The sequence below is a fragment of the Trichechus manatus genome, unplaced genomic scaffold, assembly GCF_000243295.1.
Source record: "Trichechus manatus latirostris isolate Lorelei unplaced genomic scaffold, TriManLat1.0 scaffold00003, whole genome shotgun sequence".
Classification (NCBI taxonomy): domain Eukaryota; kingdom Metazoa; phylum Chordata; class Mammalia; order Sirenia; family Trichechidae; genus Trichechus; species Trichechus manatus.
In genome coordinates this window covers 35,236,875-35,252,509 of record NW_004443939.1, presented here as the reverse complement: position 1 = coordinate 35,252,509, position 15,635 = coordinate 35,236,875, and the positions used below count along the sequence as shown (strand labels likewise).

General features: G+C 35.6%; 1 protein-coding gene across 5 annotated transcripts in view; it reads left to right on the top strand.

Annotated features, from left to right (window-relative positions):
• Positions 1 to 15,635, top strand: part of SSX2IP (SSX family member 2 interacting protein) — a 68,443-nt gene that overhangs the window by 49,487 nt on the left and 3,321 nt on the right. For 4 of the 5 annotated variants that reach the window (XM_023731547.1, XM_023731538.1, XM_004369110.2 and 1 more), the window contains 7 exons: positions 1,215 to 1,290; positions 1,377 to 1,554; positions 4,229 to 4,379; positions 6,324 to 6,460; positions 6,823 to 6,996; positions 10,241 to 10,355; positions 10,787 to 10,955. In XM_023731547.1, coding sequence (XP_023587315.1) covers positions 1,215 to 1,290; positions 1,377 to 1,554; positions 4,229 to 4,379; positions 6,324 to 6,460; positions 6,823 to 6,996; positions 10,241 to 10,355; positions 10,787 to 10,955 — 1,000 coding nt within the window. The remainder of the gene's footprint in view (positions 1 to 1,214; positions 1,291 to 1,376; positions 1,555 to 4,228; positions 4,380 to 6,323; positions 6,461 to 6,822; positions 6,997 to 10,240; positions 10,356 to 10,786; positions 10,956 to 15,635) is intronic. The other variant, XM_023731555.1, reaches the window with a different exon arrangement.

Here is a 15,635-nt window from a genome sequence, read left to right as displayed (position 1 = left end):
GTCAATGTCACTGAACTGTGCATGTAGAAATTTTTGAAATGGTGTATCTTTGGCTATGTGTATTTTCACCAAAAAAAAAAAAAAGGTTGAGAAGTTAGAGGGTTGGTATGTTGTGGGGTTGTGTTAACCAATGTCACAAAACAACATGTGTACTTCTGTTTCATGAGAAACTATTTGTTCTGTAAGCCTTCACCTGAAGTACGATTAAAAAAAAAAAAAAAAACAGGCGGCCAGCCCACAGGCTGTAGTTTGCCAACCAGCGCCCATGGAAATAGCAGTCAGGAAATCAAACGACATATTGCATTGGGCAAATCTGCTGCCAAAGACCTCTTTAAAGTCTTAAAAAGCAAAGATGTCACTTTGGGACTAAAGTGCACCTGACCCAAGCCATGGTACTTTCAGTTGCCCCATATGCATGTGAAAGTTGGACAGTGAAAAAGGATGACCAAAAAAGAATAAACGCGTTTGAATTGTGGTGTTGCCGAAGAATGTTGAATATACCATGGACTGCCAGAAGAAAGAACAAACAGTCTTGGAGGAAGTACAGCTAGAATGCTCCTTAGAGGCAAGGGTGATGAGACTGTGTCTTGCTTGTTTTGGATATGTCATCAGAAGGGACCAATCCCTGGAGAGAGACATCATGCTTGGTAAAGTGAAGGGTCAGCAAAAAAAGAAGACCCTCAATGAGATGGATTGACACAGTGGCTGTAACAATGGGCTTAAATTTAGCAGTGATTATGAGGATTACGTAGGTGTGGGCAACATTTTCATTCTGTTATACGTAAGGTCTCTATGAGTTGGAGCCTACTTGATGGTACCTAACAACAACAATAATAGTAAAATTAATAATGATTAATAAGAAGTAATATTATAAATAATGATTTATAATAATCAAAGTAACATTAAGTACTTACCGTATGCCAGGTACTGTGTTAAGTGCTCGATGTTCGTTATTCTTTTAATCTTCACAGTTCTTTGGTAGATGCTTTTGTTCTTCCTGTTGTATCGATGAAGACACAGGCTTAGCAGTTAAATAACTTGCCAAGATCTCAGTGCTTACAAGTGGTGGGACTGAAACTTGAAATCAGGGCTAATTGAGCCCAAAACCTAACCTGTATACCAGGTTGATTTATGTCTTTAATGTACAGAGTATATTAAGGTTTTAAACATTTAAACATGTATGATAAGAATTAGTTTTGTGTGTTTGTTTGTAGCTATGGAAGTTTTAAATTATGTGGGAAGAGCTGATGGAAAGAGAGGCTCCTGGAGAACTGGTAAAACTGAAGCCAGGTAAAGTTTAATTAAATTCAGTTGATAAATTTAACTAGACTTTTTCTTTCTATACTGCATTTTCATACTGACAGTTTCTTTCTCAGGAATGAAGATGAAATGTATAAAGTTCTCTTGAATGATTATGAATATCGTCAGAAACAAATCCTATTGGAAAATGCTGAACTTAAGAAGGTTTTACAGCAAATGAAAAAGGAAATGATTTCTCTTCTTTCTCCCCAAAAGCAGAAACCTAGAGAAAGAGCTGATGACAGTACAGGAACTGTAAGTGGCTCTTTTCTCTCTAACTGATACAGTTTTCGGATTGCTAACCTAGAATAACACTAGTTAGGTATTGTGAGTGGGAACACTATTGGTATTTTGAACGGGACACTCACTGCTATGCTACCCTAGTCATAGTGACAACCCAAAAAAGTCCCTATATGTTTCTAGATACACTTGGTGTGGAGATGATTTTGGAGGGATTTAATCTGTGATAAGCACTTTAGAAGCATTGTCTCATTGCGTTCTTAAAATAATTTGACGATTTAGATACTATAATTGTCCCTGTTTTATAGATGAAGTAAGTGAAGCACAAAGTGCTTTAGTTGTTAGCCCATATCCCATAGCTAGTTAACGGCAGAGCTAGGACTGAAAGTCTGTCTCACCCCTGGGCTCGTGCTCTTAACCCTTGTGCCAGGCAGCTTCTAAATAGTTTACAGTATGTGTACTTAAATGCAGGCTCCACTTTTCAGAGAGTGAAACTTTGTTATCTTTGGGAACCAAATAATCATTCAGTCCATACATTTATTGAATGTTCATTACATTTATTGAATATTCATTGTGTTCTAGTCCCTGGAAAGAAAAAGCTAAAGATTTTTATTGTTTCCCTCAAAAAGTTCTTTTTTGGGGAAGGCAGGTGTATAGAGAAGTAATTATAACGTGTTAAATGTTATAATTAAAAAATCTGTTGCCGTGGAGTCAATTCCAACTCATAGCGACCTTATAGGACAGAGTAGAACTGCACCATAGGCTGGTGGATCTGAACTGCAGACCTTTATGGTTAGCAACCGTAGCTCACCGTAGCTCTTAACCACTGTACCACCAGGGCTCCAAAAATATTACAATAGGGTGATACAGTATGTTAAATAAAAGTTATGGGAATCAAGGAAGGCATCTCAGACAAAGTGACATTGGAGTTCGTTCTTTAAAAATGAGTAGGTGTTTTCGAGGTAGAAGGCATTCAGTGTAGGAGGAATAATACACACAGAGGTCTCAAAAAACTTAACAAAATGGAGAAAAATTCCACTTAATTGCTTTACATGTAAGCTTAAATTCTGTGTTGAAGCAAATTCACATTAGTGATTAAAATCTGAAAATAACACTGTTTATGGAAAGTGTTAGCTACCAGCCAGTCACCTGAGCTTGTTCAGCCTGTATTTGAGGATTATTTATTTTGTGGTATCACAAATCAGCCCAAACTGATAAGCCCATCGCACCCCCTACCATCTTTCTTTCTTTTTTTGCTTTTTGCTTCTTGAAAAAGTTAAAAAAAATTAAAAAAAAAAAAAAGTTACCTGAATTTTCTTGTAAACTCTCCAATTTGGGGCCTACTTTACCTCTCATATTTATTTATTCTTTTCTCTCAAAGTCTGTCACTGCTAGTCAGTTCTTAAGATTCGCTATTACCTCTCCAAGGTTAGTATAGTTTCTGTTACTCCTGTGGCTTCTTTAGCTTTTCACCCAATTCTTAAACCAACCTCTCATTACCAGCTTTCAGTCAGCGAAAAAAAGATCTTTCTCAGGTGATTAATTTTTTTTCTCCTATTACTTAGCCACTGGGTAGTATCCTATGCGATTCCTTATGACTCAGATGTTTAAATGGGGAGAAACAGTGATTTCTTAAGCATATTTTGTTTTTAAAAGACACATTTTTCTAGCTCCTTCCTCTTTTAAAATTTTAAGTAATTCAACCATTCCATTCTTTTAAGGAAACGTTTGGAGCATTATAACAAGAGGAGTAAAATGTAACCTTGGGATGCATGGGTAGCATCCAGGTTTTGTTTATTTGCTTGCTTTTTTCTTACTTGTAGCCAAAGTATATACCCAAAATTCAGGTTAAATGAACTTTTTTTTTTTGTTTGGTGGTTTTAGAGTTTTCTTCAGTATGGGAAATGTGTAGTAATCATTATTAATTTTATTTACCAACAGAGTGTTCAAATTAGTGAAGTATATCCATCTTCCTGAAGGTTATACCAAATTAGGACCGTATTATATAGATGCACATTATTATGAGATGTATACATTTTAGTATTGTTTTATTATGTCCTTTATCCTGCTTGGATTCTGTATTCTGTATGATTATATGTCAGTAAAGCTTGCTACATGTCCTATGATTTCATGCTTTAGTTGAATACAAAGAAAAGTATCTCCAGTTGTATAAGAAAAATTTTATGAGGTAAAGAGGATTAACAGTTGCTTTTACTTTGGAGATTATTCCACAGGCTTATTTGTTTAAGCAGCCTAGAGTTGGAGACAGGTTAATCTAACTTCAAATCGCAGTTCTGCTTGGCTGTGTGGCCTTGGGCAAGTTACTCTACTTCTCTCAGCGTCAGTTTCCCCACTTTGTAATATGATTCTGAGGATTACAGAACATGTGAACGCATCTAACAGAGCATTACACAGACAATGAATGTCTCTTCCTCAAGCAGCTCCATGACTCTTGTCACTGACTATATGGATTCAAATTCAGGTTTGGAGGGAACCTGAGTTAGGGAATTTCTATCTTCAATATCAATTGATTTTTTTTTTCAAGATATTTATATTAGTTACTAGGTCATAAATGCTTAAGATTAAGCACAGAAGTGATTTTGATAAGTCTCTGGCAAACAATCTGATCTACTACTGCCTAAGAAAGCCATCTTAAGATACTAGTCTTTTCATTTCCCACCACTTGTAGGTTATTTCTGATGTTGAAGAAGATGTTGGGGAACTGAGCAGAGAGAGTATGTGGGACCTTTCCTGTGAAACTGTGAGAGAGCAGCTTACCAATAGCATCAGAAAACAGTGGAGAATTTTGAAAAGTCATGTAGAAAAACTTGATAACCAAGGTAACTTCTGCTTAAATGCATTTAAAGGGAGTTGTGACACTTAATAAGCTCTTATTTTCCAGTCACATGAAAAGCCACATTTTGGGTCAGACCTGAAGTACTTCAGCTCAGTTTGGTGGTTTGAAAAGCAAGATTTTGCTAGAGGTTTGAACCTCACTAAAGTTTAACATGAGGTTTGAGCCTCACTGAGAAAAATACACTTTGCTTTCAAAGTGACTTTTCTTTGAAAAGAAGGTGCCATGTATCCATCTGCTCTGAATGTATATACAATTGAATAAAGTGAACTGATTCCCTTTATCTAAATCTTGAAAATCAAGAAATACTAATCAACCACAGCTTCCACCAGACTGAGTCCAGCACAACTAGATGGTGCCTGGCTACCACCACTGACTGCTCTGACAGGGATCACAATAGAGGGTCCTGGACAGAGTTGGAGAAAAATGTAGAACAAAATTTTCACTCACAAAAAAAGACCAGACTTAATGGTCTGACAGAGACTGGAGAAACCCGAGAGTATGGCCTCAGGACACCCTTTTAGCTCAGTAATGAAGTCACTCCTGAGGTTCATCCTTCAGCCAAAGATTACATAGGCTCATAAAACACAAGGAGATTAAATGGGCATATCAGCCCAGGGGCAAGGATGAGAAGGCAGGAGGAGAGAGGAAAGCTGGTAATAGGGAACCCAAGGTTGAGAATGGAGAGTGTTGACATGTCGTGAAGTTGGCAACAAATGTCACAAAACAATGTGTGTATTGATTGTTTAATGAGAAACTAATTTACTCTGTAAACTATCTAAAGTACAATGAAAAAAAGTCAAGCTTGGAAAAAAAAAAATTAATCAGTTTATTTTACTTAAAAAAATGCTTTTTACTCTTTTTACTACCTTTTATTCCTAGATACTTGCGTATTTTCTTAGGTTCCTAATAGTTAATTCATTTAAAAATTATTTTCAAAATAATAGGTGTTCATTGCAAAGTATCAGTTCAAAGGAGTATTTAAAATTGAACATTCAGGTCTCCATTTCCTGTACATAACAGTTTGGCCTACATTCTTATAGACTTTTCTCTACACATACGCAAATATTTATTAAAATATATAAAAATAAAAATCGAGTATTTTATATATTTTTGCAGTGTACTTTTTTTCACTTAACAGTGTATTATTGTAGCTTCCATTCCCTGTCATTATAGCTAGATCGACACAGATGACTGTATCTTCAGTATTTTATATAACGTTTGTGAGCTTTTAAATCAGGAAAGTTAAGGTTTCTGCTCAGTAAATAAAGCTGATTTGAAGAAAATTTATTCTAAATTATCAAAATCACAAATGTAGTGCTAATTGTCTTTAGTAGTAAAAGAGCAGTCAGCAAAATTATTAAAGTACCAAATTTAATTCATATGAGATTTTGTTAACTTCAGTCATTACCATCTATTGGTAAATAGCAAGTGCGTGGGGACTTCTTGTTTGTTGAATTTAATACCAGGGAGCAAAACTAATTGCACTGTACTGGTCTTCGAGGAAGCGTCAACAACAATGTAGTTTATGAGTTTGTTGATTATTTTTTTCTTCTGTGAATATAGTCAGGTTGTCCGTTTTTAATTAGGACATCATCTTAAGTAAATGTGGATTACAGATTAAATGTTGGTAATATAGTTCTTTTTGGAAGGATATCATTTAGTTCCAGAATAGTACGAATTTATAGTTGTCATGAATGCTTTATAGTTGATTTGCTTTAAAATTTCCGGTGTTAAAATAATGTAAATTTAATTTTATTGTAGCTTATGAAATTTTAAAAGACCAAAGGAAATAATTACTTTTACAAAAACCTATGAGATTCTAGAAAAAGAAAATTCTGAGAGCCTAGGTATTTAAATAGTATGTTCAAAAGCACCGTAAACTAAGTGGTGGCTGTAAATCTTGGTCAAATTACTGGGTTTGTGTTAGTTTCCAAGGTACACTTAGAAGGTTTTAATGATGAAGATGTAATTTCACGACAAGACCATGAACAAGAAACTGAAAAACTCGAGTTAGAAATTCAGCAGTGTAAAGAAATGATTAAAACTCAGCAGCAACTTTTACAGGTAAATGTGAGTTGTTACCTTTTAAAGCTGTGCACCTCTATGAAAGGCCAGATTTTTACTGCATGTTACTAGATTTTTAGTCCTTTATTTTATAGGATCTATAGTTTCTGGCATTTTTCCCCATCTACACTAAATCCTTCTCTTCATGCTATCAGATACACTATATGCCATTCCTTGAATAGTCGGTGCTTTGTCAGTCGGGGTAATAGCATTTGGGAAATGAGAATCCTTAGTTAACTTTCTGATTCTTCATAATTTCTATCCTTTCCCTAAAGTTTGACCTGCCTTCCCATGTTTTTATTTCAACTTGTTGGGCTGTTGCAGCAACTCTTTGAAACTTACTATGTTTTTAAATTTAATAGCAGCAGCTTGCCACTGCATGTGATGATGATACCACTTCTCTACTGCAAGACTGTTATTTGTTGGAAGAAAGGGAACGCCTCAAAGAAGAGTGGTCTTTATTTAAAGAGCAAAAAAAGAATTTTGAGAGAGAAAGACGAAGCTTTACAGAAGCTGCTATTCGCCTGGGATTGGAGGTATTTTAAACATGGAATTTCTTTTTAGAGCTTTTGGAAATTCTGGGTAGGCCTCAGTAGAATGCTTTTCAGTTCTGCTTCATTGTTTGCTCTCCAGTTTTTTTTTTTCCCCCTAAGGTAGTTTTACCAGTGATCTCAAAAATAACTTGAAATGAAAGGAAGGCTAAGAACATGAGCTATTATAGAAGGATGTCTTTTTGCTTTTCTCAGATTTGGGAATTGAAATTTTTTCTTTAAAAAACTATAAGCATTTCATTATCCTTTTCAGATTGGCTTTCAACTGGTGTTTAGCTTTGCGCAAGAGATCTCTTTTGGGCATCTCTTTATCTAGAGATCTCTTTTGGGCATCTCTTTACAGTCAGTAGGTGTCATGTCAGAAGACCAAACCAAAAAAACCAAACCTTTTGCCGTCGAGTCGATTCCGACTCATAGCAACCCTATAGGGCAGAGTAGAACTGTTCCATAGGGTTTCCAGGGAGCAGCTGGTGGATTCGAACTGCTGGACTTTTGGTTAGCAGCCAAGCATTTAACCACTGTGCTACCAGGGCTCCAGAAGACAGTGCAATCAAAAGTATGTTTGTTGTTAGAAATAAAAAAATAAAGGAAATACAGTAAAAAATAAAGCTCCCTCTCCATCTATAGTCTCTTTCCAGGGTTGTATGCATTGATAGTTAACAGTTGGGATTGTCGTATATTCACTTTTGCAGCTTCCCTTTTTTTACTTAGCAATGCATTCCATACACATTTCCCCTTCAAAAATTATAGGAGTAATGCCTGAACATGATTTAAAAAAAAAAAAAAAAAAAAAAATTCCATGCAAGAAGCTATAAAGTGAGAAAATCTCCTTCCCCCATCCTCAGATTCATTCCCCAGAGGTAACCACTGTTAAAGTTTCTGTTCGTAATTCTTCTGGCATGCACTATTTTTAACTTAAATATATTTCAAGCTTTTTCTCTCGATATGTCTGTTGATTCCCGACTAAGAAAGATAAGGAATTAGCATCCTTATAGTTCTTCTCACCTACACTCTTCCTCTTGCACATCTCCTGATTTCTTAATAATATTGTTACTTTTGTTCTTCTTGTAGCCTTTTGTACTTTAAATGAATAGTATGCTTAATACTTCTGTTTTATGTTTGTTCAGCTTCAGACAGCATCAGTTTATTCCTGCAAGAAAAGATGAGGAAATTCTTGAATTGGAACCGTTTGTTCCACTTCTCTTGCCTCTTTACTTCCAGTTTTTGTTTTTGATACTGTTTTTCATTTTTAAAAGCTATCACATTTATATTCTGTTCTGTAACGTAATCCAGGTATAAGTACTTTGTCTAAGCTCAAGACTTAAAAACTGAAAACCAGGAGACAACATTGCTAACATCATGATTATGTAAATATGATTTGTCCTATAACCAAATATGTTTGTTTGGATACATAGAAGAGAAAATATTCTGTGTTATTAAGACTTTGCCACCTGGAAGAGAATCTTCCATGTATCAATATCTAGTGGACTCTACTTTCTTTGTAGCTTCCTTTATGAGTTCCTGAATCAGATTCAGCTGCCATTTTCTTGTAGCTCATGTTACCTCTTTCTCAGGTTTCATTTTTATTGTGCTATATTATTCCTTCTTGAGTAGTTTTTTAATAAGTAATGCATGAGTGTTAAACATTCTGAATTCTGGAATATCCAAAAATATATTTATACTTGATTAGTTTGGCTAGATACAGAATCTAGATTCAAACTTGTCCTTCAGTACTTTGAAAGAATTATTCTGTTTTTTTCTAGTGCTTGGTTTTGCCAATGAGAAACCTGATTGATATAAAACCGACATTACTTTGTAGATATCCTGTGTTTTGTTTTTTCCCTCTCTCTGAAACCTTTTGGAATTTTTGTTGTTGTTCTTAAAGTTCTAAAATTTTACCAGGATACATCTAGATATGGAGATGGCTCCTTTTTAGCCTGAAGATGCTATATTTCATCAGTTTAGGGAAATTTTGTTCTATTCTTTGTTTTTTTTTTCTTTGACCCCTCTCTTGCATTCTTGAACTGCTACTAGACGAATGTTTGACTACCTGAATCTATCTGTAGCTTGTCTAAATTCTGGAATATTTGCTCAACTCTATCTTGTGAATCACCAACCTAGTCTTCAACAAGGTCAGTTTTATTATTCATCTGCTTAAGTTTTTATTTCAGAATTCTTCTTTTTAAATTTCTAATAATGTCCATATCTTTGCTTTTTTTGAAGAGCATTATATTATTTTACAGATGCTCATAAATCTGTCTGATAATGTGTTACAAAGCTCTTAAAAGATTTCTTCCATCTCTTGAATTATTTCTGTTATTCATGGTCAGTTCTCTTTATTTATTTCTGCCTTTTTCTGTTATGCTGTTGGTGTCTTTCAAATGTTTAGTGATTCATGAGTCTATATTAATATTTATGAATGAAATGTTGGTTATTTTAGGTACTCACATGTTATTTCCTCCCCAGTTTTGAAAGTCTATTTCATCAGTAACCGTCTTTCTAAGGAAACAGAAACAGTTTGCACTAGCATTTTCCCCCATGTGATGGGATCACTGCCTCTGAACCCATTTCCCCACATTACTCCAAGAAATACTTTTACTGCTTTGATATCACTTGCAGTTTCCTGGTGCCTTCCCCTGCATATGAGGGTCTACCTGCCCCTGGCCACCAGGGGCAGTGAGGGATGCGAAGGATGGATGGGAGACCTGAGGAGTGGGGAGGAATTTGGATTAGAACTGTCAGCAGTTCAGAAGGGAGAGATTTGATATAATCTACATGTGCCCTCTTGTGGTTTAGTGGTAGGGCTTACTAGTACTAGTAGATGGCTGGAGGATGAGAAAAATGCTTGATGAAGCACATATCCTTTTTTTTTCGAGAGACTGAGTTACAGTGTAGGATATTTTTCTCTTGTTTGTAATTTTTATAATGTTGTATGTGTTAAAAGTTATACTAACATTCTGTTGCTTTTTTGCATTAACATTTGCAGTTGTTCAAAATTGACGCGGAAATAGTGATTAGTTGGTTTATTAGGTGAAATTAGTGAATTGATTTTTCATATATAATTTTCTCAAATGAAATATTTCTTGTTTTTCTAGATTAATTTATTTGAGAAATATAACTATCTAGACAGCCACAGAGCAAAATAGGTAACTAGAGAAATTATGTGAAATGGCAATTATGTGAATGTTAAGATACTGATCGGTATTTCCTGGTTTCCTTGTTATGGTAGAGAAAGGCATTTGAAGAAGAAAGAGCCAATTGGTTAAAGCAACAGTTTTTAAATATGACTACCTTTGACCACCAGAACTCAGAGAACGTGAAACTTTTCAGTGCCTTCTCAGGAAGTGAGTACTTCAAAAATTCTTTTATCTGAACATGTACACAGATAAAATACTAGAAATTATTAATATAAAACTTTGGAGATCACCAATAAGAGCTCTCCAACTGGAATTTAAAATCCACTTTAATATTCTATTATAATCAGAGTGGACATGATGGCGGGATGATGCGTACCAGAAATAGCTTTTATTATAATTATGGGAAGTTTTTTTATAATTTACAATCTAGAAATATTTTTAAAATTAGAACCTTCTAAATGTTTATAGAATATGCATGACAGAGATAGCAACATTAAATAGACTAGAATTATAGGGCTGGAATGGCTATTTAAGTTAATTTGACTCACATAGAACTGTAAATGAGTCATTCTAGTTAATTGTCTTTATCATATTTAATACCTCACTAAATATACCGCCTTTTTTCCTTTTTTTTCTAGCAAGTTCTGATTGGGACAATCTTACAGTGCACTCGAGGCCACGGCAAAAGAAGCCTCACAGTGTGTTTAACGGGTCTCCAGTTTGCACATCTAAGCTTACTAAATCTCTTCCTGCTTCTCCTTCTACTTCAGACTTTTGCCAGACACGTTCGTGTGTATCTGAACATAGGTATTGATCTATAGGTGATCTTTTCACATATTTTTAAAAATTACTAGAGTTGCACTGCTAAGGAAAAGTTGGCATGTCTGTAATATTAGCAATGGTAGAGACTTCGGAGAGGAATTTAGTAGATTGATCCATTCATTCTACAAATATTTATTGGGTATCCATTATAGGAATCATACTTAAAAAACAAAAACAAAAAACTGAACCCGTTGCCGTCAAGTTGATTCCAACTCATAGAGGCCATATAGGACAGAGTAGAACTGCCCCATAGGGTTTCCAAGGAGCTGCTGGTGGATTCGAACTGCTGGCCTTTTGGTTAGCAGCAAAACACTTAATTACTGTGCCACCAGGGCTCCTGGTATCATACTAGGTGCTAGAAATACAATAGTGAAGAAGATAGATGTGGTCTCGGCTGCCTTGGGCTAAATTATGTAATGTGTGTGCTTTTATTTCACACTTTTATTTTCATACTTAGTATAGTCTTATTTACAGGAGTTATTTAATATTTTAAGTAATGTAATTATATTAAATAGAAGCATATTGTTTTAACACTTCGTGTAAAGTACATATTTTAAAGTTTCTTCTGGTATGCCCATTTTATTTGATGCTGAAGGGCAAAGAACTGAGAGCAGCCTCCTCATCTTGAGCTTACAGTGAAAAAGAATCTGCCCAAGGATGACAGTGTAAAAAAAAAAAGTTGCTCCTTGCCCCCAGGAAGCCCATACATTACTCTTAACTGTTGCATTTTGGTCTTCTGTCTCAAGTTGTTAAATCATTTTTTGGTGGGGGAACATTTTATTGTGCTGTAAGTGAAAGTTTACGTAGTATATTAGTTTCTGATTCAGTAATTCCTACACAAATTGTTCTGTGACATTGATTGTAATCCCTGCAATATGTCAGCATGTTCCCCATTTCCACCCTGGGTTCTCCGTTCCTGTTCGTCCAGTTTCCCTGCCCCTACCTGCCTTCTTATCTTTGCTTTTGGGCAAATGTTACCCTTTGGATCTGATGTAGTTGATTATTCTATGGAGTATCTTCCTTATGGGTGTTATTGCTTATTTTATGTTGTTGTTGTTAGTAGGTGCCATTGAGTTGGTTCTGACTCATAGCAACCCTATGTACAACAGAAGAAAACACTGCCCACTCCTGTGCCATCCTCATAATCATTGTTATGCTTGAGCCCATTGTTGGAGCCACTGTGTCAGTCCATCTCGTCGAGGGTCTTCCTCTTTTTTGCTGACCCTCTACTTTACCAAGCATGACGTCCTTCCCAGGGACTCATCCCGCCTGATAACCTGTCCAAAGTATGTGAGACAAAGTCTCGCCATCCTTGCTTCTAAGGAGAGTTCTGGCTGTACTTCCGAGTTAGATTTGTTTGTTCTTCTGGCAGTCTATGGTATATTCAATATTCTTCACCAGCACTATAATTCAAAGACATCAATTCTTCTTCGGTCTTCGTTGTTCATTGTCCAGCTCTCACATGCATATGAGTCAATTGAAAACACTATGGCTTGGGTCAGGCGCACCGTAACCCTCAAAGTGACATCTTTGCTTTTTAATACTTTAAAGAGGTCTTTTGCAGCAGATTTTCCCAATGCAGTGCATTGTTTGATTTCTTAACTGCTGCTTCCATGGGCATTGACTATGAATCCAAGTAAAATGAAATTTTATAGACTTGTCTATTACTTGGCTCAAAGGTGATCTCCAGGAGTGGCTTCAGTTCCATGTTAGAAGGGTGTCTTGAGGCTATAGTGTCGGTGGTTCCCCTGGTCTTTATCAGACCAGTAAGTCTGGTCTTTTTTATGAATTTGCATTTTGGTCTACGTTTTTGTCCCACTCTAAATGGGACCTTCTTTTGTGTTCCTGATCAGCAGTTGGTAGTGGTAGCCAGGCACCATCTGGTTCTTCTGGTCTCAGTCTAGTAGAGGTTGTGGTTCATGTGGGCCATTAGTCCTTTGGACTGATAGCTTCCTTGAGTCTTTGTTTTTCTTCACTCTCCTTTGCTTCAGACAGGAAAAGATCAATAGATGTATGTATCTTAGATGGCTTCTCGCAAGCTTTTAAAACCCCAGATGTTACCACAGTAGGTTGTAGGACATTATCTTTATGAACTCTGTTATATCAGTTGACCTAGATGTCCACCAAGACAAGTCGTTAAGTCATTTTTTAAGATAAAATGTCTATACTTCAGAATCTATTCCAAGATTAATTTTGAACTAAGCAGAAGAAGTAGATAGAACATTCCTAGTGAAATAGAGAGGAATAGAAAAGAGCAAAGGGTGAGTTAGAAAATGTGGTGGTAATCCCTTCCCCGTTATTTTGACACAAATTTCAGAAATCATTTTATTCATAGACTATTTTAGTCTCTATTCGTAGGTCAAATACTGTTCTAAGGGTAATGGAAAAGCATTGGAGAGTTTTAAGCAGGAGAATGTAAAAATCTTAAATTTTAAAAAGATTACTCTTTATTTTGTGGAAAACAGATTGTTAGGGGGCCAGTAATATAAGCCAGAGATCCAGTTAGGAGACATTATTGGAGTTGAGATGAGAGATGATGGTCATTCGGACTAGAGTCGTAACATGAAGAGAAATGCCTAGATTTGGGATAGTTTTGAAATTAGAGCCAATAGATTGACTGATGGATTAAATGTGGGAAGTGAAAGTTTACTTACTTTACAGTCAAAAGATGTAGACTCAGAGTATTTTCTTATATAGAATATTATTGAAATCTCCCAAATTTGACCAGTCAGAACTATCTATATAAATACAGACACAAATTCTAGTCACCATTTACAAATAATGCATTTTATATTTAAGATACAGCATAACATAGTTGCCTCAGTTACTTTTATGTATTTTAAATTTTTACATAATAATTTTTGTGAAATATTTGGCATACATATTTCTCGAACACATTTTGTGTGTTTAATAAAGATAAAAAGTCTGTAGCAACCTATAGTGCCTGCATCATAGGGTGTTGTGAGAATTAAGTCAATATCTGTAAAGCACTTAAAACAGTACCTGGTCCATTGTAAACATTCAGTAACAGACTAAAAATAAAAATATATGTAAACATAAATAGACTATAAAATGTTTTTCTGTTTCTTGTATTCTGAGGGCTAAGTAAACAACATCAGTGGCATAGAAACAGAATTTTGGGGCCTTAAACACTGTTGAGCTATTCGCCGTTACTGGCCTCCAGGGAGAGGGCAAACAGAAAAGAGTTGTGTAACTAGTTATCAGTAAAGAAGCTGGGCAGCTTGACATGGTTTCTGGAAATTTTAAATTATTTGGTACACTTGGATTCCTTGCTCTTGGAGCACCTTGGATAATAAGATTACAGCAAAATAATTATGAGTATTTTATAGCTAATTTCTAAAACTATATCCTCATTGTTCTTTATACACTGGAATTTTATGTAAAGACTGTGCCTTGGATTCCGTGCAGGGTAACTTGTATACTGAATTACTTAATGGTACTTAGCTGATTATTGCTGTCATCTGAGATGGTTCTGAGGTACAGGGATTCTGAGGGCTGAATTATAAGCAGATTCTTTTTTATAAGTATTAGCAAATAAGTGTAAGCAAATTTCTTAATTAGGTTTGGGTTTCGATTTTTAGAATTAAAAGCAACCCCCCCGCCCAGCATTGCCAGATTTTTAGAATTAAAAACAACTTTTATTTATTTATTTTTTTAGGATTGCCACATTGTGAGGTCGAGTTAGTGAACCAAAATCACAAAAAAGGTACATTTAGGAAAAATATTTTTGTGGAAAAAATTACATAAGATATTCAGTTGATAAAAATGTATTATTCAGTTCTCAACTCCATAGATTTTAAAATAATCTTTTAAACAGATTTCTTTGTTTTGAAGCTGGCTGCAAAGCATACCTATCAGATTGTGTCCCTGAAGATAGGAGCTGGTGTCTATGCTCATGCAGTAAGCCTGTTATTGCCTAAAACCCAAAACCAAACCCATTGCCGTCGAGTCAATTCTAACTCATAGCGACCTATAGGACAGAGTAGAACTGCCCCACGGGGTTTCCAAGGAGCAGCTGGTGGATTCGAACTGCCTGCCTTTTGTTTAGCAGCCAAGCTCTTAACCACTGTGCCACGAGGGCTCCTGGCACTCAGTTAATTGAGCACTGTTGTAAATGCTTAATGTGTATAAACTCATGTAATTCCCACCACAACCCTATGAGATAGGTGGTAGTAGTATCCCATTTTACAGCGGAGGAAGCTGAAGAACAGAGAGGTTTAACTTGCCAAAAGTAACAGTAAGCATTCAAGCTGGAATATGAACTTAAGCCATCTGGCTTCAGAAGTCTGTGCTCTCAACCACTTTTGTAGTCACTCATTAAATATCTGTATGGCTGAATGGATGGCTAGATAAAAACATGCATGAACAAATAGACAAGTAAAGAAGGAAACCATGAAGATACTGGAAAATAGTGGTAGAAAGGTGGGAATCTGGGGAATATTAGTTTTCAAAACCCGTATGTCCTGTACCTACCTTAAACTTTAGTTGGGCGTCATACTTCAAAATAGGCTAAAGAGATAAATAGATAGATGGATAGATAATTTGAAATACTTCTGTTTAATGTCCTTAACTGGTGTGTCATGAAAATTTACTTAGTACAAGACGAAAAAGTGATCAGACTTTAGACATAATAAGATCTACTTT